Source organism: Patella vulgata, chromosome 4 (assembly GCF_932274485.2).
Source record: "Patella vulgata chromosome 4, xgPatVulg1.2, whole genome shotgun sequence".
NCBI lineage: Eukaryota > Metazoa > Mollusca > Gastropoda > Patellidae > Patella > Patella vulgata.
Genome location: NC_065882.2, coordinates 66,293,898 through 66,320,521, shown reverse-complemented (window position 1 = coordinate 66,320,521; position 26,624 = coordinate 66,293,898). Strand labels below are relative to the sequence as shown.

Genomic DNA, 26,624 nt, shown 5'->3' with positions numbered 1-26,624 from the left:
TATATTCAAAGCCGCCCCGAATTTCAGACCGCAAGTTATTCTGGGCATAGAATATACCCCAAAGATCAAAGAGATTTACCGTTACAGGTTTATAAGTCTATAATTATGTCCTGTCCATAGTTTTGTCTTGTGAAATAGTTTGAGTGTGATGGGGTCCCCCTTCATTTACTACCATATGTTAGCCCTGTCTTACTCCAATGATATGAATATCAAAACATAAAATATGAGAAAAGTGTTGTTTTTTATATTTATTAACAGTTGAGACATAATATTCAGACATAATTATATAAAACAATCTATGGATGACAAACACTGAACACATGTATCCCAGTATACTATATTCAAACAAGATCACATTAAATGCTTTCCAGATAATAAAATATATAGTCTAATACCATTAAGTTCATCAAACTTGGGTCTGTTAAACTTTTTCTATTAAAAACTAAATTGCAGATAAGATCAATATTATATACATTGTGGTATCAAGTCATCTATCACAGTTAAAACTTTGAACAATTGATCACATCATGAACCATATAATACTAGTGTTAAAACAAAACAAATCCATTTCTTGAAATCGACTTCTTCCGCCTAAGACTTAAATCACATGAGAAATTAACATGGACAAGACAAACAGAAAGATAATAAGATAGAAAATAACAATCATGTATATTCATAAACCAGTGGGGCATCATATTTACAGAATTTTATAACTTAAATGACCTTGAATGTAACAAAAAAAAAATCTAATTAAAACTCTTTACAGTGGAAGGAAAGGTTTTCTGTATAGTTGGTCAATCTATATACATCAGGCATGATTTTTAATATGAACTCAACTTTGTTACATTTTGTTTTACCTCTCTTCAAATATAAAATCTCTCATTTCACGATCTCTGTTACTCGTTCTTGGCTGTGACTGCTTGGTTATCTCCGATTTTGAGGTTTCTATAGGTGGTAAATGGAAGTCTGTTGGTTCCATCATACTGAAGAAAAAGATAATTATTTTACATATTAATAACTTGTAGTTTATTTTCATTTTTTTCTACAAACCTTTCAGGATTCTTGGTATCTCATTCTTCAGTAAATAAAAGCACACTAAAGGGGGACAACTCTGTGGGAATAATGTTCAATTATTTTCAACTCCACCATTGAAGTTTAGTTAGAATTAAGGGCCAGTTAACATATTACAAACTCTATTCTTATTCTCTTTGAGGTCAGCCAGTAGTGTACATTTAATATGGCTAAAACAAACATCCACAGTGTCTTTTTAACATACTTAAAAAGGTGATAAGTCCAATAGATGTGCAATCATTCCATTTAAAAGAATTATTAAAAAATAAATCTGTCCTTTACTTACCCACTGGTAGTACAATGTGCAATATGAGTACCACACATTAGTAACCACGACGATACCATCTAATTAACCAAACAAAACCACACATTGTTAATAAAAACACATTATTCCATTGTCAAATATTTAGTTTTTAAAAATCTCTTTTCAACTGCTTTTCATCAAAGATCTACCTTCTTTATAACACTTTAATTATTTTGAACTTTTCTTTTCTATTACTTCTGTGTCATTTGAAACTGTTTATGGGTGTACAAATAATTCAAGCAAAGATAATGAAATTGACAGATAACTAACTAAAGACAGAGCTAAATGTTCACTATTGAGAGAAGATTGTAGAAATATGTTTATAGATCAATTGAATTAAATACACATTTTTATACAAGAGAAAACACCATGCCATGCTACATACACAAGACAATCAATGCTAAATGAAAATAAATGATAAGCATGCCATTCGGTATGAGAATAGGGAAACATGCAATTTTGTCTGAATATTCCAACTACAGAAATGAACTACAAGTAGTCTACAACCATAATAAAAATAATAAAATATTAAAACTTATTTGCAACAATTACAGACAACACACAAAGCAACAAAACAAAAGACAACCATTGACCTCATATTCTTTTAGTACCTCCCCCCCCCCTTCACTATTATTCATGAAGAAAAGGGCATTTCACAATATAACCACATAAGAACTCTTTTATATTTATAGCATTTACTTTTATTTTTCTAACAGGACAACTACTTGAAACATAGATATTAATAGTTATTCTTGGTATTTATAATCGACAAAGGGATCAGTATTAAGTAAACATCCAAACCGCCATGATCAACAGATGGGCTACAATTATCTGTTGGCAGGTAAAGACAGCAAACTTGTTAAGTTAAAGAATTAAATACTTTACCTCTCAGCACCAACCTCTTTAAAGTCTACTTGAAAACCTAAATTTCTTTCAAAGTCTCAATAAACAGATTCAAAAAGGTTGGTGCTGTTCTGAATATGATGAATTAAAAGGAATATTAGTAAAGTTAAAGTAAGCTAGGTTTAGTAGAAGTATTAGAAGAAAGCAGCAGGTTTTGTACACCCATACTTACAGAGCCACTTTTGTATTAAAGTCATCATTCGGACTATTTGGTAGTTGAAAATAATTCACTGGTTTCTGTGTTCCAGTTTTATCAGTATAATATTCTCTGTGTTTCTGTGAAAGCTGAAGAACATTTCAAATGTAAATAAGAAAATGGTTATATTAACTGATTTTATATGTACCGTACTAAAATAGAAGTTTGTTTAGATATTTTTTACATCATGATGCTTTATCATTCTGTTTCTCCCGTCTGTCAGCCCTAGAATAGGTATACAGCCTACTGTATTGAGGTGAATGTAAGCAATGACAAACAAGACTGGTATTTCAAGTTTCAACTGTGGCCAATGAAATCATCAATGTACCCAATTAATATACCCAGGAGTTGAACAGATGATTTCAGTGGGGATGCCATCATCCTGTAAAACCAACTAGTGATTAAATCTGTAAAAACAGGTCCCAGGTTCAACTAAAAAAATAAGAAAAATTTGTAAAATAAATATGTTTTATTTATATCAATTTACCTCATCAAATCTCCTTAATTCATCTCTTCTATCATGATCAACATTAGAAAGTTCGTATTTAGGAGCTAACAGCCATCTGTCACGATTACGACTTCTATTAGAGATTACCAGATCAGGATTATGTGTGTAATATGTAGGAAACTGTCCACCACGACAATAGGGATCTTTAGAACTATTCAAAACTTCTGATCGGTAGTCCTGAAAATATTTTTGTGTAGCATTTCCATATGTTTCTCCAAAATCATACTTCATTGTAGGGCAGTGACCTCTATATCTAAAAGTAAGAAAACAAAAGTAGGCATGTCATTACTTTACTAATATTCAGGGTCAAAATTTTTGATCAAATATAAGCTAGGGTCCGCTGAATTCAGCTCTTTTTTTCTTTTCTTTTATAGCCATTGACTAGTCTAAATATTTCCTCTTTCGTCTCAACTAAATTCAGGAATTACACAATGCCGCCAATCAAAGCAGAAAAAAATATGTCTCAATATCTGTAAGAAGAGAGTATATATCATTAAAATGTTACGCATGTATGATGTACATTTAGCCTTGGTTAGATAACAAACCTTAACCTCTCAACCCTCCGTGTTTCGAGATAAGACCATTACCTTCAATGTAGCACATGCGGGAGTGATTCGCACCCGGCATTTGTAAACAAAATTGACAATATTTTTAATCAAAACAACGATTGGTTATTGTTATTTATAATATTTCTGCCACACCCAACTACAATTAAGCATATAATCCTACCTGAAACGGGTACAAATCCCTTTTTCAAATCAAAGCGACAGTAGATTGATTTATCCGACATTTTAAATTTACGTCTGTAACACATAAAGGCGGGGCCTCGTGTGCAATAGCCAATCAAAGTAGACCTACCCATCGGATCAGAGTTGCGCAGTAGTAAAACGGCGTAATTATGAACGTCCGAATCAATTTTGATAAAAACAACGCTTGATTTACTTTATTTTCAATATTTGCTGATAAATGAATGTTGTTTCAGTAGATTCGACTGCGTATGTGTAATAGTACATAATAGTATAAAATTAACTTATTTTTAAGATGGTACATACATTAATAAAGAAATTGAGTTTGCCACTTGGAACTAAAGGCATCCAATCGTAGCTAAAAACAAGCACATCAGTGTATCTCGGCGTTTTTAGTTACGTTCTCGTAGCTAAGCCTTAAGGTTAGGTAAGGATCGTGAAATCTATATTGTGAGCATACTCGTGAGTCGTTACAGCACAGCGCTTTTCACTCACTTAGTCTAGGATTCAACAAATACTTACCCGGGCATAAACCGTGGAGAAATATAGGTAGCATTATTTGTGGTAATAAGAGTTCCTGCTGCACGCGACATTTTCGAAGTGATAGCTGGAAATACTTCAGTAATCTAGTTTGACAACTGTTTTCTATTTTACAACGTGTTAAGTTGTTTACATACAGTTCACTGCTTGTTACTAATGAGCGGCGTAAAGTAGGTCTCTAATTGAATGGTTTTATGTGGTTGAATCAAGCTGCATACTCGAGGATCTTCTGTTTATAATATACGGAACCAAACGCTTGATTGCTGTGCGCAAATTGGTTATATTTGTCGGATTACATATGCAAATATTAATTTTAGCGCATGAATATTATAGGACGCGTGTCTATGGTAACCGTAACAAAAGATAACTCTTAGTTGACTTAATTGGAGTTATCCCCCATAAGTCTTCCGCAGTTCTATAATAATAAAACAACTGGGCTCGGTAGTGGCAGACGCAGGATATTAAATTTGGTTTGAGAGTGTCATTGGTGATTTGTGGCGCTTATTTTAACCAGAATAAAAGGATTTTAAAGATGGCGAATTCAATTATTATTTTCTGCCATAAACAATGACATCTCCCGAGACGTCTGCTTAATTCGTGGTTTGTATGGGGTCTTTTGTTATGATTTTCTGACTATTTTTTGGCAAAATGAATCCAGAAGTTGCTGTTTATTAATACTTATAGGTTTATTTTAATACCACGTCAGGAACCATGCTATTAATCCGCTACATGGGTTATTTTCATAAAAACGTACAGATAACGGTAAAGACAAATTTTGAAAAGTAATTATGAATTTTTAAGAAAGTTTTCACTGTATTCTATAGATGTATAACTCGATCAAGAGACAAGAGAAAGTACGCTATATCATATGCAATAGCCATGCTGGACTCTTAAAACTATACAAAAATGTAACAAAACCAAAATTTGTAGAAATGTCTTTTCAGTTATTACCATGTAAAAGACCATGTTAACCGTAAAGACATAGCGGAAAAGACAAAAATTCAAAGTCCTTAATTTAACTCAAGTTGTCTCAATAATGTTTGAATACCATTAGAAAGCATAACAAGGCGTTTTCGCAATATAATTTTAACATTTTGTTATGTCTATCCCAATATAAGAAGTCTTTTCCGTTATTATTATTATTTATAACGGAAAAGACATACTTTGACTGTCTGCATTCATTCACATTGCATAGAGTGCTTTGACAACTTTATTTCCTCGTTTTCTGTGTGAAAAGCTCTCCATCAGTCATAGACCGGAGGTTCAGCGCCGGGGTGTGTCAATCAAATAGGCACATAACCAGACCCAACTTTTCTACAGTAAAATTTCGCGTAGAATACGATGCAGAGTGGTAATCAGTCCGCCGTTGGGGCGTTTTCGAGATATTCGGGGTCAAAGGTCCAATGAGTTCATTTGCACTGAAAGTGAATGCGCAGTTATTCTTGTATTATGAAAAGAAGCTGAAATTGATCGAAAGTAATCACTCTTCAATAAAAATGTAAACTTGCTAAATTCACCTTTAGTCTTAGTGACCCTGGAGGTCAAAAGGTGAAATTTACCGTTTTTGCACTAGGAAGATTTAAAGCAATAAAATGTCAACGTAAAATATAAAAACTAAAGCGAAACCTGTTCTAATTAATAATAGGAACATTTAAAATTTATCTTTAGGGAGTCTTAGCACCGAACTTTTACTTTATTTTCACAACGATTGTTATACATAATGATACTAGTTATCTGAAAAACAATTGAATAGTTTCAGTGTTGGACTCCAGGCCGCGTGGATTTCCGAGAATCCCAGTCTAGGAAAACCGACGTTAATCTGTGACGGGAAAACACGTATCTAACGAAGAGATTAAAAGTTTGCAAATTTTTTATGAGTTTTTATGATTTCACCGGAACATGGAAGCAGATAAAACCGACGAATGCATATAGTAGTTCACAGGATATATTATTATATGTCGTATTGGCAAATGTTAGTGGGGAAAATTTTGGCAGGCTTTGTGACGCGGCCTGCAGGCTGGAGTCCAGCCATGAAACTATTCAATTGTTTTTTTTCAGACAACTAGTATCATTATGTATAGCATTCGTTGTAAAACTAATTCGGAGAGATTTTGATTTAACAGTTTTTACGTATTTTTGAAACAGGTTCCGAAGCGTTTTGGTTCTGTTATGCAAGATCATTTTCGACGTTCCAAAGTAAAAGTTCGGTGCTAAGACCACCCAATAGCCCACACATTTGCTGTTGAGAGCGGGGTTCAACTGCGGGGAGGCGAAGGGAGGTGTTGGCGTCAATTTACCCACGACTGCTTATACTAGAAACACGTACCCGGGTATCTATTGTCTGTGGAAAAAAACTAGGACATTCAAGGATTCGTTGTTGCAAGTATATGGGAACACCGAATGGTGCGAAACTAAAGTAGAACTAAAATACAATTCAAGGTTTAATTAGTTAAAAAAAAAACTAACAATAACTATGTACATGGTTTATTTCTGAATAATTTCCTAAAGTTCTAACAAATGTCAAAAATGTTTAAATCATCTTAATGTAAAGATAACAACGGTATGTGTCATCTAAGGATGTCGCCATATCTCGACACTGTGAATATAATGTTAGTAAGTACTATTACATACATGTAATAACAATTACATCAGTCAAATGTAATAACCGATGACACAAATTCAGGATAACCCGTCTAAACTCGAGTGAAATTATACATCTTTTTAATGTTTGAATAGCATCCAAGAATACGAGTCACTCAAAACAACTAATTCCATAATATGTAATAAAAGATGTTTAGCTTAAAATTTTAACATTTGTTGCCAAATAGTATTGACGTGTTTCACAACGATATAAGAAACCAAGGCGCGGTTTGACTACATTATATTATAATTTGATTATTTTATACAATACAATTATAAATGAGGGGCTAGCGTTGTTTAGCATTTTTCATATTTTAGTGACACCGTTATTTCCAAACTCATAATCTTTTGAAGGGTTTGAAAATAATATCAACAAGGGTATCTAGATAATACGTTTCGACAACATGCATCTCATACTGTAGCAAACTACAGTTTATGAAAGATACATACTGCTAAAGGCAGGTCCACCGAGAAAATTTTTATGTGTCAGAGCAAGACATATATTGCCCACCCCCATATTACACCTTAGCAGGGCTACGCAAAAAAAAACCATATGGGTTTTAACTTTACTCATGCATAGTCAGAGCAGGGCATAGGATTTGGGGATCTAAAGCACGAATACCGGCCATGCTGACGTAAATAATATTAAATAGATATTTATGGGTCCCCCACAGGGAAACTTGTGCCTCGAAGCGATGTACCGGCTGCACTCTCTCATTCGGCCTGTTGAGATTAAAGTTTTTATGAAGTGATTTTTAACTAATACACCGATGCATAAAACATAGACATTGCATAACGTATAATTACCAGTGATAATTCACGCAATAATAATTGGTTTACAATTTAATAAATTCTATGACAAAGCAAATTTCCACAAATCAATGAACCCAATGATATAAGGTGCCTTTTATGTATAATGCCTATAAATAAACGTGGATTGATATATTACAGTTGAATTGTTCAGATAGTTCTACTAGGCATATATGCAAATTAGTATTGACATTACATATATACACGAATTCGACTCTTGGAGGGAGTTAAAAATTTAAAGGCCCGCTATGAGTTTTGATTCGCACAACAACAATCCTGGATTCTAAATCATTTCATAAAACATAATATATTATAGTTAACCGTAGTTAATTCCCGAGGACGACGGCACATTGTTTTAGACTTAACGTTGTAGATTTCATTACAGGTATCAAAGCAACATTTGCGACAGATTTGGGTCCTTACTGAATACGTGCCTGTTTTTATACACCATTATATACCCAAATAACCTCAAAGTGGACGTTATGCATCTTTTGAAGATATTAAGCTCACCAAAAACTAATCGTTTACTTTGCGATTAACAAATTCATATTCTAGATCAGACCCTGGAAACATTATATCTAACAGTAACACATTGGTCAATAAAGGGAGATCGTCGCTGAAAGATAAAAACAAAAAAAAAAAGAACAAAAAGTAAATGGTCTTGATTGTCAAGTAACATTGCCACGATAATAAACGAAATCTAGATTTTCCTCTTTAACGATAAACTATTTAATGGAGCCAATGTTCTAATCCATTCAATATTTCAAATCATCTGATGATCTATAGAGAGTCGATTATGGACTTGCCATGTGAATAAATGTATATAATAAATATATAATAATTTTTAGAACATTTGAAGCGAGAAAAAAGACCTGCAACAGGAAGATTTAGCTACATAATTTATCTTCAAATACATATCTCGCAAGTTGAGCTGTAAATTCTTTAGTTAACTCTAGATTATACATTCAACAAATACAATGTGTGTGACTTTATTTTACATGTACATTACACTATATGAATCATGTAAAAATTATCGACAATAAAATAACGGCAGGCAACTATAACACTTCCTTATAATTATTTTAACTTATGGCACTTGGTTGAATGCGTTAACTATATTACTCATAACAATGTGTCAAAATAATTATATTGCAAAAATAATATATTTGTTGATCTCGGGCCGTATTCAGTTAACTGCCTTAAACTTTAGTTTAAAGTCTTATTTTTTCCACCTAAATGAGAAAAATTAAATACTAAGGGGCGCATGCATCTAATTGGAATGCCAGTGTTAAACAAATAATGATTTTTCTCCACCACCCCCAGTCATTCTTGGTATCCGCAGTGGTATCGCTCCGTTCTACTCTAGTAACCTCTGGCTCCATCCACGGTGTTTTTACGAATTCACTAAAGTAATCAAAGTTACAATCGAATGCGAGTTACTTCCCTTCGCCCACTCGATTGATCGATAAAAATACAAGAAGTATCATGAGTGGATAATTTGACTATGTGCCCCCCCCCCCCCCCGGGGATGGACCCCGCGGTAAGTGGAGTAGAACGGAACGATACAACTGGGAATACCGAGAACCACCCAGCAGTAAATCTGACTGGATTTTCAATCGATAGAGGGATGAAATAAAGTATATGTTTCTGAAAAGCAGTGAAAATGCCCATGTTGCTTTTTGTAACACGGGAATATTTAATACATTATTAAGTAACTCAAGTTTAAGGCAGTTGATAGAAAACGGACCATTTATGGGTAGGTATATAGTGATATCATAAAAATTAAAATAATTATGAAGCTCATTTTGACCAGAACGGAAAATATGCAAAAAAACAATGCTGAATACACCAATTTTGATGCATATAATTAAACATGGGGTGAACTATGGCGAGCAGGCTCTTCCTATATTCAACAATCTTGGCGGTAAAAATATCGCCACCACTTTTACTGCTAACTTCGCAGAAAAACAAATACCCGAACATTGTGAAAACAACGGAATAATATGGAAAAAAACCCCTCCATTTTATAGGTGTCTAGAAGGACCATTGATGCTGTTTCGCCCGTATATGCCGGAAATGTCCTACGCAAGTTGGCAAACGCCCGAACGGGATTATGTCCAGATTCTTGGCACATCCCTTCAAACTAACAACACAAAATTAGACCACTACTATTTTCTGCCTCTCGATGTGTTATAAACAACAATAAGATTGAACGGATTTAAAGAATTTAAACAGCAGTTTTTAATTGATTTTACACGGTCTACAAACTTTCAAAACATTGATCCATCTCATTCACACAACTTGTGTTCTCAAACAGTCAATCTTGATTTGTACAACGATCGTTGTAAACAAAATATTTCCGAAAACGTTTAAAACTCTACAGGTTAATTGTCTATTTCTGGTAATAAATGACCAGGGGGTGGTAAAGGGGTAGGTGTTAAACCCTTTCTTCTCTTCAGTTCTTCTAATTTTTCCCTCAGTTTTGCTTCTTGTCTTTGTTTGTCCTTTGTCATGCTGTAAAGATAAATTAAAAAAATACATTATATATAAACTATCTAGAATAAGTTTCTACATTAATCTTAACCACAAATTAAGCATTTGTCCGGGGAACCGGTAATAATAAAAGGCATACACAACATTTGTTTACAAAGTTAGGTACCGAAAAATACCACGCCAAACACTTGTTTACAGAGTTAGGCCCTGGTGAAATGCCATGTAAAACATTTGTTTACAGACTTATGCTCCTATAAAATGTCCTGCGAAACATGAGATGAACTGACGGAAAGGATACCAGTGACAAATTAGGTGTTAGTAAATTTACCGACAATCCGATTAGTATGCCAATAAAAGGCAACTGCAACACATTTGTTTTCTGAGCAAGTGTACTCTGTATCTCTATATTTGGTGTACTGATAAATGACTCGATGCTAAATGTTTATATCCGGCGTAAGTGTACCGATAAACGACAGGATGCGTAATGTTTATATTCGATGTGCGTGTACTGATAAGCCACCCCATGTCAGATGTTATATTTGATGTACGTGTACTGATAAATGACACCATGTCAGATGTTTATATATCGATATACGTGTACTGATAAACGACTCATTGTCAAGTATGTATATACGATGTAAGTCTACTGATAAACGACTCCTAATCGATGTACGTGTACGGATAAAATCCTCAATGTACTGGTGTTTCGTTAAAGTGGTAATGGGTTGTATTCCATAGAATTATGCCCTGTGTCGAAATACTTTTAGCCTTTTTATCATACTACATGTTGAATATGAATATTGATTTAAAAATTATAACTGTTATTCTTGAATAATGCAGGAGGTTGGGTAGGCGAATTGTTAACGCGTGCGCTTTGGATCAGACGATCTGTCATTGAGTCATGTGATGTGGTTTCGATTCCCCGCTTGTACGTGACAAGGAGAAGGATCGCCTGTCCAACCTCGTGAGTCTTCTCCGGGTCCTACGGTTTCCTCTCACTGCTGCGCGCTAGCGAATTATTGAAATAAAATTGAACCATGTTAGTCGAGTGGACGCTAAACCCCATCTCTCTCTCTATCTCCCTCTCTCTCCCTCTCTCTCTCTCTCTCTCTCTTGGAATAATGCCCATTGTCTTACTCTTAATAACATAGCGTTTCAAATATAGAAGGCCACAATATAGTATGTTTAAGCTCCAATCAAAGACTGTTTCATAAATTAATAATAATATTTAAATGATTTTGTGAAAGATGTTTACTTTCGGTGTACGTAAAGTGACGTGACTCTTGGGAAATGTGTTTACATTTATTACATTTAGTGTAAAAAAAAGAAAAGAAATCTGCTTAACCCTAAGGCACACAGGATAATTCTAATAATAAACCTAAAATAAAAATCCCGTAAGAAATCAATTTATAAATAACCGACTCTTGCTCGTCTCTGATAAATCAAAATACCCCCCACCCCTTCCTAAGAAATTAATATATAAAATATATAAATAACCGACCCATATTCATCTCTGATCTGATAAATCTCTTAAAGATACTTTCCCATAAAAGTATTTATCGGGTGGTTATTTCCAATAACAGTGTAGAAATTTTGGTATACTTGTATATGGAAAGTAAAAATATCCAATCTTACTAGAATAATACTGGATTCCCTTAAAAACACCCATGGAACGTATACAGGACAAAAATGTAAGGGTTTCCCTAATCGGCAGCCTGACGATTAGGAATGTCTGCTCGCGTCACGTCAAAGGTATAGTCCAAATTCATCATCATATCACACAGTTTTACGCGAGAACGTATCTTTAAGTCTTCTTATACTGGAAAGGTATCCGGGTTACCCTACTACATACTGGAAAGGGATCCAGAACAAGAGTCAGTCTGTTGAACAGATTGGAGTGTGAACAGAATGATTTTCTTTTAAGTAGACATTCTTTCATAGGAAACAAAGTTCAATATGTTTTATCCCCATGAATATTTCACTGTATTTATAGTTCTTGAGCAGACTGCATTTCAAATCGATATTAACATCTAACAATTTAATATTTAATATGTTTTATATCTACAATTAGAGCGTTGATATAACAGGCTCGGATACAGGGAGGGGGTGGGCGGTAGGAATGTACCCCATTTTATATTTCTTTTTTATAAATTATATGACGCCATGACGCCATTAGTCAATCTCGACTCCCAGAGATAAGTTTACACGTTGTTTATCACTCGGCAATCCTCAGCAGATTCCAGTACCCTACATCTAGCTAGATGTAGAGTAACGGAATCTGCCGAGGTTGTCGAGTGGTTGTTTATCTGTGGGAAAACTCGCCGGCCATACGTCGGCCATTTTGAATGTTACGTGATGTATCCTTCCGTCGGTCGCTTCACAAAGATCCAAGATAGCGACTCAAACTCGCGCCGCTTCTTCAGAAATTTCGGGTATTTAGCCGAATCACTCATACTGCGCGCTTAAAATAGTTATCGGTAAATCATCAAATCGGCTGTTTTCGAATGAACTTTTGATATCAAGATGTGGAAAATGTTCCAAGGGCCATTAAAATGTAACCCATGTAACGAACCGAGGGTAAACTTATTTCTGGGAACTGAGATTGCCCATTATTAACGCCGTTTACAAAACATCTATTATCAAATTACACTCATCGTTTTATTTGTCAATTGGGGGGTTGGATGGCTTAGTGGTTAGCACGTGCGCGCTGTATCATTAAGTCTGTCATTGAGTCAACTGGCGTGGTTTCGAATCCCCGGTTGTACGTGACAAGGAGTAGGGTCGCCTGTCCAACCTCGTGGGTTTTTCCCGGGTCCTCCGGTTTCCTCCCACTGCTAAAGACCCCTACGCGCAAGCGAATTATTGAAATAAAATTGGACCATATGTAAGTCCCGAAATGACCTAGTTTGTGTCGAGTGGACTTTAAACCCCATTTCTCTCTCTCTCTCTCTCTCTCTCTCTCTCTCTCTCTCTTTATTTGTCAATTATGTATTAATTTGTTATATCCCAATTTCTGTAGTTTTTATCCACCTTTATGGTTTTCGTTTTACTTTGTTTCCCCCACTGCAATAAACTACACGCCTTTGTCGACTTTGCCAAATTGCCATACGATTTTTTTACTAAAACAAATCCCTAGAAAAGGCGCCCCATGCTTTAGATTTGCACCCCACCAACTACTGTCTTAAAGATCCCCTATCAGCTCGTAATACAATAGCCTATATAAAATCAACCAACGTATTGTTGTTACAGGACACCATTATCATGACAAGGCGAGTTTTATAACTACAAAAAAATCTATGTGAAGATTGATTGTTAAACAGTACCTAACAAGAATACCAACCCATAAAACAATACTTCGCGATTCTCTTGTTGTCAATGATCTATTTACCGACGAAAATTGGAAACTGAAATACGATTTTATCTTATCAATTATTTATTAGGTTAAAGTAATGGTGTCAAAATTCTATCACGTTTCATCCAAGTCAATTTTAATTAAATTTCTTTTTTATAATTTTCACCAAAGTCAATTTTAATTTCCACCCAAGTCATTTGTATTTTGTTGGTTTTTTTTTTAAATTTTCACCCAAGTCATTTGTAATATAATTCGTTTTTTAAATTATAATTTTCACCCAAGTCATTTTTAATATAATTTGTTTTCGATAGTTTTCACTGAAGTCAATTTCAATTTCCACCCAAATCATTTGTAATATTTTTTTAATTTCCACCCAAGTCATTTGTAATATAATGATGGGCCATTTTACCCACACAGCGGCGGTCCCGAGTTTTCTCCGGGTACTCCAGTTTCATCCTACTACTGAAGACCTCTACGCACAAACTGACTATTGAAATGAAAATTTTAGTCATATCATGATATTCCTGAAATGACTTAGTTTGTGTCGAGTGGATGTTATGGCCACAAATCTCGATTCATGTATCTGGTGAGAATTTCCCTGGGGAGATTTGCCATATAAATATATTCGTGAAATAAACGAATTTTGTGAAAATCTCCAAAAAATAAACCAAATGGAAGCACCAACTTCAGTTGAATGCCCCAAGTTCAAGAAAGGGGACCCAAAGTCCTAGAAAAGGGAACCCCTGTGTCCAGTAAGAAAAGGGCCCCTTTGAATTCGTGGCAAGGCTCTCTTGTAAGGTCAAGAGACATGCGTGTGACCCATCATTCACTAGTGCACATAGGCTAAGTTGTTTTTTGTTATCTCTTTTTAACACACTGTGCGCTGAATTCGATGTCTGGATGTTCGTTAGCGTTGGCTATGATGGGTGCATGCTGATATCAATACCCAGATCCCTAGTACACATTGGCGTACATGTAAAATAACTTTTGAAATAATTGACATTTCATATAAGTGCCGCTATCAGAACAAACTTTCCCTTCTGCCTTCTGGCTTACTGCATTCATTAGCCCGATCGGAGCAGAACAGTAGGACGTTAAACCCCCATTTCATTTCGTTTCACTGTCAGATTCCGACTACGGTGTGTCGACCCTGCACATTTATTCCCCCCCACCCCGGTACTTTCAAGACCAGCAACGGGATTTTGAAGAAGAATAGGCGGGACCGCTGCTGTCCGGGCAAAATGGCCCATCATTATATTACAAATGACTTGGGTGGAAATTAATAATAGTAAAAAAGACAACAAATTATATTGAGTGAAAATTAAAATTGACTTGGGAGAAAACTATTAAATAACAATTATATCAAAATTGACTTGGGTAGGTATTATAAAATCAAATCATATTACAAATGAGTTGGGTGGGAATTAAAATTGACTTGAGTGAAAACTATCAAAAACAAATTATATTCAAATTGACTTGGGTGAAAAAAAAAAATTATATTACAAATGACTTGGGTGAAAATTTAAAAAAAAATATATATTACAAATGACTTGGGTGGAAATTGAAATTGACTTGGGTGAAAATTATAACAAACAAATTAAATTAAAATTGACTTGGGTGAAAACTATAAAAAACAAATTATATTACAAATGACTTGGATGGAAATTAAAATTGACTTTGGTGAAACATATAAAAAACAAATTATATTACAAATGACTTGGGTGGAAATTAAAATTGACTTGGGTAAAAATTATAAAAAAACAAATTATATTAAAATTGACTTGGGTGAATATTAAAAAAAGATAAATGATATTATTTTTCATGTCCCTTATCAGCCAGCGTAATATTATTCTATACAGACAGATATAACAAAACTAGAACATTCCCATAAGAATATCTTTTTTTAAAAAAAAATGGAATAATAAGATTGCATCTCGTTCTATTCAATAGCTAATAAAAGATCTCTCATGCATGTTGAATTACCTTTGAAAGTAACGATCTATATAGACTTCAAAGTCGTTCTTTAGAAAGAAAACAATGGTTTAAGAAAACATAATATCGACCACTTATCCTATTCTATATTTGTAATATTACTGCACATAATCGACCGAATACTCATAGTTAATTTTGAATTTCGTCACGCAGAAAGGATCTTTTAACTATAGTCGCGGAAACGTGAACTAAGTAAACAAATAAATTGCAGGAATTATGAAAAGGATGTCATTCGTGACGGAATTTTAGATTACGTTATAGGTATGATTCATCAACCATTAGTAACTGGGGATTGCTACATACAGGGGTGTGGTAACCGCTGATTTTCTACAGGAACAAGATCTCGTGGTGGTGGAGGATTGCACAGAAACCTTATATTTATATCATTAGGGGCGGGTGGTGATACCCTCCACCCAGCGCCAAGACATTTTGGGCTGTGTGGCTATGATGGATGTGTCATATCGGAGCCACGGTATATATTTGACACTGGTTGAGCAATATGATTATTAAAGCAATGACATCAGAATCTGTCAATAGCATGGACTACCAATAGCACAAAAAACGTAATGAGACCAGGGGCGGATCCCCCCCCCCCCCCTGCTCAGCTACATAAATTTTTTTGTAAATCAACACTTTTTATGAGAAAGGTTTCTCGGTCGTGTGCTTTATCCATTATCGTCAGATTTGGGACAGGATGGGCACTCAAAGCACGAGATAATGATATAGACATTACGTGATATCACAATTAATGCTTTGCATCCATGAAATTGAATCACAATGTCATTGTATTAATTCATAATAAAAATTGACGTCAAACGAGGTATTGGATTTCTCTGTTTAAAAAGCTTAATGTGTATGTATATACGCCAAAATGACGATAGAGACCATGCGGGAGGGGGGGGGGGATACATTGTCTCAGGAACATGACCCCCCCCCCCCCCTGCAAAAATTCCTGGATCTGCCCCTGGAAACTAAGTGATTTCTTTTCCATTTGGCGATACAGTATTATAATACCATGGCACCGAGAATATAATCCTGTTAATCGTCAAATAAGGCCCCCAATCTTAATTAATTACTTGCAGAATGATATAGAGAAAATACAGATCGTATTGTGCTTAAGACTTTATATTTTACTATGATTGATTTGTGCCTAAGGCGCTGGCTCAGTAACCAGGAAGCCTAAGCGGATAAGGGGTGCTGGGTTAGCTTTACGTTGTTTCGCCTAAAATTGATGTGTAGATGGTTGTTTCGGCCCAGTAGAATATAACTCTTTTGAAAGCGTTATTTACCTGGATCCCAGACCACGGTTGTTTGTCCCACTGACTTGAATATTTAATTTCCCTCTGTGCGAGGGTTGGAACTTTTTGATATCGATATAAGCTACATACAAATTTTAACCTGCTATTGTGCAGACACGTGATAAAATTTTGGAAGTAGCCTTCAGGACATACCCAAAAATAACTCGGTCCACATCATCCACTGGTTATGGCGGTTTGCATAGTTATTGAGTGGCTTAAAATTTTCCTTGAGAACTATTGGAAATTTTAAACTTGAGCTAAGACTGGCATGGTGATCAACTAATTTTCTATGTAGCGTAATTCCCAATGAAACCTTCAACAAAAATAATACTACTATTATATAAGATCATTTAGACAGTTATTAAATCAATAACACGGCGTATGTGTCTACTATCAAATTGAAATGCATTATGTAAGATTTAGATAAAGAGCTGACAGTTTAAATATAATAGTTTAAAAATAGATAATGATAAAGGTTTATATTGACACTCCCGGAAATTTAAAATGAATTCGTTTGCTCTTATATATGACTAATATGCCTTTAAAAATAGTTATGTTTCAGCCGTATGATCAAAATTGAAGGAAAAGGAAATTCGAAAATTGGCTTCCATCTTGCTCTGCTCATTTACAAGGGCAATTAAATTTTAACCCGCAAACGTTTTCCTAAAAGGTAAAAAAAAAATGCACGTTTTCTAAGAATACCGTAATTCTGAGCCAGTCGGATAATTATTACCCAGTTTATACGCTAAAAGCTAGATCTAGGACGGAAGATAATTTAAGTGAATTTATGTTTGATATGTATAGACAGCTGATTAATACATATATGTTATCACGAAGTTTCAAGAAAATATTTTGAAAACTAAAACGTTTTCTAAAAATGCCACATTCCTACACTTTGCTCTTAAACAGAACTATAGTCTTAAAAAACAAAATTCTGAATCATTTTACCCAATACATTTATTCAAATTTAAATAAGACCTAACCTTTACAAAAAATTACATATTTCGGCGGAGAGTCCGCATGGTTCTGACATGTGCCGATTTTTCAAAATACTTTAATCTTTAACTTTAAGTCATTTTTCTGCGAAATAAGCAAGGTGGAAACAGAAAAAAAACCCAAATTAACCCGAACGAAAACAATATTGTTTCACACAAGAATCACAGTGTGAAACCCTAATGCACCCAATTTGTAAAGTACCTGCGATATGCAAGTGTTCCATTTAACGCATGCCTAGTCGTAATGTTTATGTTCTGAGAAAGTGACCATGTCAAAATATATGAAATTTACAAGAGAATACTGGATTTTATCGGACTTCTAGTCATTTAGGCTAAGGGAAGAAACCAAGGGGGTGAAAATTCCAGGTATGTCACAAAGTTTTAGCCATTCGAGTCGGAGTATCAACTGGAACAGACAGTAATTAATAATTTATATTTAATAGAAAGACCCGCAATAGGCAGATTTAGCTCTTAACTGAATAAGTAGATACAGTTGATGGCTTACCCCTTGTAAAACACATCAACATAAGAAAGAAAATTATTGATTAAATACATCAATGTTAAAGAATACTTTTTACAAAAACAAAAACAAAACAGTGATGTGGTTCATTCATGAACTATTTTAACCAGCATATGTCAATCAGTATAGTAAAGTAATGGGTTAACTACTACTAATTGCTCAAAATGACACGATTATCGCTGAATGAAAGTAGTTAAGAATGGCTAAGCGATACAGTACATTAGACACAGTTGTATATGCTTACAAGAGAGATTTTATTGAGTGAGGAGTATTGTTTATGAACCTTTAGGAAAATATTGATGATAATATCAATGGATTATTCAGCACATTAATCTACACATAATCCGTTACATGTTAATGTACAATTTATGTTTTTTTTATATATAATTAGTATCAGTATGTAAAATATAAGGTTTGTTATGATTAGTATCAGTATGTAGAATATAAGGTTTGTTATGATTTAATATCAGCATGTAGAATATAAATTTTGTTATGATTTAGTATCAGCATGTAGAATATAAGATTTGTTATGCTTAGTATTCGTGTGTAGAGTATAAGGTTTGTTATGCTTAGTATCAGCATGTAGAATATAAGTTTTGTTATGATTAGTATCAACATGTGGAATATAAGATTTGTTATGGTTTAGTATCAGTATGTAGAATATAAATTTTGTTATGATTTAGTATCAGCATGTAGAATATAAGATTTGTTATGGTTTAATATCAGTATTAGTATGTAGAATATAAGATTTGTTGTTATTAGTATTGGCTTTTAGATGATTATGATTATGTAGAACTTTAAGTACGCGAGTACGCATGACCTTAAAAGGTTTACAGGAGATACCTATTCGTTAAAGCCTTGGTATTCTTCATAAGAAATAACTTACAGTTTATCCATTTTAAGTGCTTCTTCTAATAGTTCCATAGCTCTAGCAGTTCGTTCTTGTTGTCTTAACCTCCTTTGTTCACGTCTCTGTTCCAGTCTCTCGGCTTGTCGAGCTCTTTCTTCAGCTCTTTGTGCATCAGCTTTATCTAAGTTTCTTAAAATAGCTTTGGTCTCCTGTTAAAATAAAAAAAAGAATTGAACGATCGTGATTAATTATTAATGTATTAAAACACCGCTTCAAATTGGGCTGACAGCATCAACAACTGGTCTCCTACAGGTACTTCTATAACAGCCCCCCCCCACCCGAACGACCCATCCCGTGTCATAAACAACAGGATATATTTAATATTTTATTAGATTATACTACACTTTTTGCCTTTGTCACACATATTCAAAAACTAAACATGCAAGAGCTAAATCTGCCTATTGCAGGTCTTTCTTTAGGCCTGAAATGTTATCTAAATTATTAATTAGACATTAATTAACTTATCCAGACCATAATCAACCCTCGATGTCAACGCTAGCCTGCGATATTTACTGGATTAGGATCCCATTTGCTGCTCAACTTACATTCATGATTTAATCATGAAATGGATAATCGAGAGTATGTTTTTTATCGTACCGACTTCAGTAATGGTGATCGAGGCTAGGCCCAAAATTTAGTCGCTAAAATCCCGGTTCAGAGTGGTTCAATTTGACTGAAATTTTCAGCAAATTCCCTTTACATTATCTAGTTTTTAACTATTATAGTGAGAACTGCCAGCTCCTTATCTAATCTCTCATAATGTATCTTAAGGACGACATAAAGCGCTCTCTACAGGTGGATTATATAATTATTGAAATCCATTCATTATTGTCACTGTTTAAAGACTTGAACAACTGGTTATCTTACCTCTTCCAATGTTTTAGTTAATGGAGGGGTGTTAGGTAGACTCTGTGTTCCGTCTCTCATAGATTTTTTACCGGGTAATGGAGATCGACAATAATCAGCCAAGGTACCAGCACTCATAGAACTTGCACTCCTCTCTGAATCAGATATTGCCATTCTTTTATTCCGTCGATGTTGACGTATACTGACGGAATTTTCATCATTGTATGAATTTTTAGTACCGTTTCTTGATTTACTGCGACCCTCCTCGAGACGTCTTTGCTCTGAAAATCAAAAATATATTTTTTGCCCGAATATAAACAAGGTGCGGTGTAAGCAGTATAAATGAAATGAAATGGGGTTTAACTCCATTCTTTTCTGAACCAACTGAGTTAATGAAGAGGGACCCACGTCGAGCAGTGGCTTATGAGTAAAATTTTGCCTGGACAGAAGTGCTACGGCCCAGTCTTATTTTGAATTCCAATTTTCAAGGATTTGTTTTTTACGTGCACACACACATAACCTCGGTTACTGTCCCATCCTTCAGGTTTGACGCTGTACCACTGATGAGGGAACTACGCCTTGTGGGTATTGCTTTATACAGTTATACATTGTACATCTCTTTAATAACTTTACGGTAATATGTTAAGCTGCACGTGTGACGTTGCACTGTTGGACAGCTTTCGCGGAATAGTAGGGAAGACAGCGTTCGTCGTCTGTCGCCGTTTGTCGGCCTTTATCTTATATATCATGTGTGTCATGAACTGTTGATAACTGGTAATCTGTTTGTAAGATATTTGATATCATTATAATATACTTTCTCATTTGATGACGATGTTGTTGATGTTGTTTGTTCGGCCAAAACCCTACAGCCTGAAAATCCCACCGCGGGCGCCTTACTCAATGGAGTCACCCGGTGATGGTATTTTATTTACACACCGTTTGATGAACCATAGTTATTCCTGTATAATGACCACCAAATTGGTCACAGACTACAAGTTAAGAAATATAAACTTACCAAACATTCGGGAAGCTGCTCTTAACTGATCTGAATCATCTTTATAACTTAAGGCAGTTTGTTGCATTTCGAACCGACAGTCTTCAATGATATCTATAATAAGTTCCGATTCCTGCTCATATAATTCCGATACCGTTTCCAAAAACAGTTTCTACAATTAGAAAATAAATAACTCATTAGCAATGTAAAAATCTGCCCACTTTACATATTGTATAATTCAATGCTTTCAACTATCATTCTGTTATTAACGTGCATATTTTAAAAATGTTAAAATAGTTAACATGACTGAAACACTTTTTGATGTTAAAATAGTTAACATGACTGAAACACCTTTTGATGTCAAAACAGTAGACGTGATTGGAACAATTTTTGATGTTAAAATAGCAGACATGATTGGAACAATGTTTGATGTTAAAATAGCAGACATGGTTGAAACCATTTTTGATATTAAATTGCCGACATGATTGGAACAATTTTTTATGTTAAAATAGTAAATATGACTGTACAATTATTTAAAATGCCAAATCAGTAAACATAATTGTAATACTGTTTACTGCAAAAATAGTAAACGTGTTTGGAACATCTGTTTTGGTGATAAAATAGTAAATATGTTTGGAATACTTATGTTGGTGATAAAATAGTTAACATGATTGGAATACTTGTGTTGGTGATAAAATAGTTAACATGATTGGAACATTTGTTTTGGTGATAAAATAGTTAACATGATTGGAATATTTGTGCTAGTGATAAAATAGTAAACATGTTTGAATCAGTTGTTTTGGAGATAAAATAGTTAACATGATTGGAATATTTGTGTTGGTGATAAAATAGTAAACATGTTTGAATCAGTTGTTTTGGAGATAAAATAGTTAACATGGTTGGAACACTTGTTTTGGTGATAAAATAGTAAACATGGCTGGAACACTCGTTTTATTGATGAACTAGTATAAACATGGTTGGAACACTCGTTTTTGTTGATGAACTAGTATAAACATGGTTGGAACACTCGTTTGGTGATAAAATAGAAATAGTAAAAATGATCGGAAAACTGTCTGAATACACCAAACAAATTAAGTTGAATTTGACCCTTTGATCTGTGATATGTGCATGACCTGTGACATATAGCTAACAGTATTAAAGCAAATATTATACAGAGCTGGGTGTGTGAGAGGTGCGGGATAATGCATCTTTAGAGTCCATACATCTCCACCAATTACTGTCAAACCACAATAAGAAATACGTTGATGCAAAATACACATTTTATGATTTCTTTATAAATTATTAATATTTAAATGGAAGCATGAATACGAATGTTCACTTCATGTGATAAACAATGGGTCAGCCAATTTGTAAACATTAGTTTTATACAGTATTTACCGTGACACATTTAAATTATTTATCGAAAATATTTATATTGCCATCGGAATTTTCATTAAAACAATATTGCTCTTACATACTGCTTTTTGTCATAATATTTTCCTTTGCTTTATTGCCATTATTTTATATATTTCAATTGAAATATAACTAATAAAACCACTACTGTTTTTAACTACTATTTATTTTTCTGTTATAAAAAGAGTCTGTATTTAACAATATACACGTAGAACTAAACCACAAAAGAAAACTCAACAATTGAACACGCGGTTCAAGATCTAGTTTTCATACGAGAAATGTGGTGATTTATAGGATTCAATAACTTTGTAGATGACCATAATATAGTTAGAAATGGTTCCACTACTGATGTAAAAAAACCTGAATACATATAAAATAACATAATCATTTGAAAAATTGACCTATGTTTCAAACAGCGATGATGTTCCTGATGCAGTTCTAAGACACGTAAGACGCAACATTGGGGGCTGGTGAGGTGATGGGGGAGAGTGCTATACACCTGTAATCTGTGGAGTATATCACTTTATAAATCACACACGAACTACATGTATAATGAATGTAAGAACATTATACATGTAGACAGTATGAATGTAAGGACATTATACATGTAGACAGTATGAATGTAAGGACATTTTCAGTAGCTATACTCGGCCAGAAATGGTATTATACTCGGCCAGAAATGGTATTATACTCGGCCAGAAATGGTATTATACCATTTCTTGCCGAGTATAGCTACTGAAAAATTATACCATTTCTGGTCGAGTATAGCTACTGAAAATGTCCTTACATTCATACTGTCTACATGTATAATGTTCTGACATTCATTATGTCTACCCATTCATGCATAATGTCCTTACATTCATGCTGTCTACATATATATGTATAATGTCTACAGATATATGTATAATGTCTACATATATATGTATAATGTCCTTACATTCATCCTGTCTACAGATGCTTGTATAAGAGCGAAGGAATCCGTATCAAAGTCGTCTTTAAACTCCATTTTATAACTCGCGTGTTTAATTCAGTCGTATTAACACACACATATTTTACATTTTAGAGGTTCAGTCCACTGTCGTTGTTCCATGCATATTCTTGATATGATCCCATCATCATTTAAAATCTAATTAAAACGATTGCATGCTCGGAAATTTCTCTTCGAAGTGATAAGAGCAATTGTAGTTCAAATAAAAAATAGCATTCCCTGTGGTAGACGTCAACGGTTACAATGTAAATTATTGTATTGAGAGCATGTTATTATCACAGCATAAACGAAAATAGCCAACCGAAAACACATTCATTCGGTGCGCAGCGAAATCCAAAATCACTGGGCTAATTCTGTACAATATTTGTCCCTCAATAAATAACATTGCGTATACGACACAGTTTAAAACACAGATATATGATTAGAACAGAACTATTCCCAACTATATCATCTCTTACATATAGATAGATATACCAGCTTTCTATACGAATAAATTCGGTTCCGTGACAAGCTTAATTAGAATGATAGAGTATATTAAATATTTATATATCTATTAGTAAAAGTGTTGTAGTAATATGTATATCGTGTATATACAGATTTGTTAGATGATTAGACAATCATGGTTAATCGCAGGTAAGACCTCTTACGTGATGTAATTTTTCTATAAATAGCGAATCAGACCGGAAATGGAAAGATTGCAAAATCATATTCTAAAACAGGAAGAAGATTCGGCTCTGCGATATCACTTCTGTGGAAGCAGACGTTAAAGCACCAGATCGTAGTAATCGTTGTTACTTATCTTCTATGTCACCCTAGGTAGAAGCGGACGTTAAGCCCCACTGACTAACTGAATTGTCGTTATCCCAATTGTATTTCATGTATAGTCGTTTAAAACATAAATTGAGAATATCGAATTGCACTTTGGTTTTATTTAAATAAATAAGTGATCTGAACTGTTGAATTTGACACCGTTCTTTTTTGCGATTAACTGATTCTAAATCAAAACATTTTGTCGTATTACTCTGTAATTAACCCTTTGAGGTGAAGGTTACTTTCAATTCTTCCCACAAAACGACTTTGGCAGGGCATTTTTTAATAAAGTAAGTACTGCTTAGCGGGGCAACAACGATGATGGCTAACGAAAATCGCGACCTTTTGCTACCATTTTGAGTGATTGGAAGTGGCATATTATTGGTAAAATCACACCTATCAATCAAAGTACAGGGCGTTCACTTCCAAACCCCCATCTAAGGTTGTCGAAATACAAAGAGTTTCTCTACCAAAACTCTCTATGCCCAAGTGTTTCAGATTGTTTAAAAATGTCTGACCTTAGGTCGTAAATGTATCTCAAAATGTGTCTTTCAATTTTGCAGAGTTAAAACATCTGCTATATATAAATCTGCTCGAATGCGTCTCAATCCAGCCACTGGTTAACGCTTAGCCGATGTTCATCTCCGATTAACACACGGTTCAGTCATTCATGAGCAGGATTTCATGTGTTTTTTATATTACATACAGGGATCGAACTTCTGTTCGTTTGTACAAAGAAACCAATGAATAAATACTATAGCAGTAAAATGTATTGTTGAGTGCGATGGGGGTGGCCGAGGCTTACCACCGAGAGAACTTTGACATTCTGACTTTTTTTGAAAGGAATAAAATTTGCTGTCAATAATCATCTAATAATTTCTTATTTATTTACACATGGCTGATTTCAAATCAGATCATTTTTACTGAACTGAACCAATGCTATGATGTATACCCAGGCATGTCGCAATAAAAAAGTTCTATGTTTGTTATTTTTAGACATGAATAATACAACTGTAAAATTACCCGAGAATACCTTAGTTAACGGTAATTATTGCATATTATTAACTTAGAAACGTGGAACGTGAGTACTAGAGCAAGAATAATGCCTCTATATTTTACAAGAAATATCTATACGAAACTAATAAATTTATGACTGATAATCACGATATAATGTTGTTAGAACTATAATACGTCTATACACAATGTAATATATTATTTATGAATGTGTTAAAGGATATTCAACCAATCGTTGATCTATAATTACTAGACATAATTAAAGACATTTTCCTCCGAGAACCAGTAGACCGCCCAATGCCACATCAACTTATTTGCAGATTTCGTGGTGCTAATGCAAAAGTACAACTAAAATTTAATAAACAACATCTAATCGAGTTTATTTAGAAAGAAGGATATTATAATCTTTCTGGCCTCTCGAATAAATTGTCTCGTTTACGAATCTCGGAGTGACAGTATTTAATGATGAAATTGACAATTGCTATTGAACAATTTTGTCCGGCATGACACAACTAGGTCCCCAGGACGTCCAAGGGAGAAACCACTATTTTGCAATATTGGATCGTGCGAGTTATCCAACTTGCACATTATGTTTACACGCTTGAGACAGAAAGACAACGAGGTTAAAATAACTTCATATATCTATTTTGTATTTAGTGAAAAAAAATAAAAAAATAAAATACAGTTACTGATTATTGCGTTATTATCGTTGTTACAAAAAGAGATAAACCTATGTGCAACGCCGAGTAACACAGCTAATAATTGTAGAAGTCAGAAGTCAAGACTTGAGATTCAAAGGAATACACCTTTAATAATAACGATATCTTTTAAGGGGTGATTGATTATTTACTAGAATTATTATTTGCATAGGTCCTAGATTGTTAATTGGCGTTAGTGGATATAAAAGAGAGGTGATATCATGCTTACTATCTTCATTACAAATAAGACAAAACGTTGCTATGGGAGTAACTGTCATTGTAAATAAACAAACTAGCAGTACGTGTTGTAATAATCTTCGACATCCGATCGTGTTATTTACTAGGAACTTTGTGTTACGTACTATCCAGGTTGATCAAGAAAGTTCCGTAAGTTCAGTGTGGGTTTCTCTTGTCTAGTCGTTGGTTCGATCCCGGTATTAATCGGGACAGTTTCTCGGAATTTTCCTGTCTGGATCAGTTGTGTGTGACAAAGGGCCTACCAAGAAACAGTGTCACGCCTACAGGTTGACGTGCACATTAAAGAACCCTTGACAGTTGGCTTTTGACCTAGATTGGGCTGAAA

At 34.3% G+C, this 26,624-nt stretch overlaps 2 protein-coding genes across 2 annotated transcripts in view; both read right to left on the bottom strand.

Annotated features, from left to right (window-relative positions):
• Positions 1-235: 235 nt before the first annotated feature.
• LOC126817754 (protein FAM166C A) lies at positions 236-4,512 on the bottom strand. Its single transcript, XM_050544902.2, has 4 exons — positions 4,251-4,512; positions 2,962-3,235; positions 2,451-2,563; positions 236-983 (listed from the first exon to the last, which is right to left on the bottom strand). The coding sequence occupies exons 1-4, from the start codon at positions 4,319-4,321 to the stop codon at positions 854-856; spliced, it is 588 nt and encodes a 195-aa protein (XP_050400859.1). The 5' UTR covers positions 4,322-4,512; the 3' UTR covers positions 236-853.
• Positions 4,513-6,754: 2,242 nt separating this feature from the next.
• LOC126817751 (uncharacterized) overlaps positions 6,755-26,624 on the bottom strand; it is a 35,475-nt gene continuing 15,605 nt past the window's right edge. Inside the window, exons 2-5 of the mRNA XM_050544899.2 lie at positions 21,140-21,290; positions 20,146-20,405; positions 19,255-19,427; positions 6,755-10,232 (exon numbers count right to left, since the gene is read on the bottom strand). Of these exons, the coding sequence (XP_050400856.1) occupies positions 10,103-10,232; positions 19,255-19,427; positions 20,146-20,405; positions 21,140-21,290 (714 nt within the window). The 3' untranslated portion in view covers positions 6,755-10,102. The remainder of the gene's footprint in view (positions 10,233-19,254; positions 19,428-20,145; positions 20,406-21,139; positions 21,291-26,624) is intronic.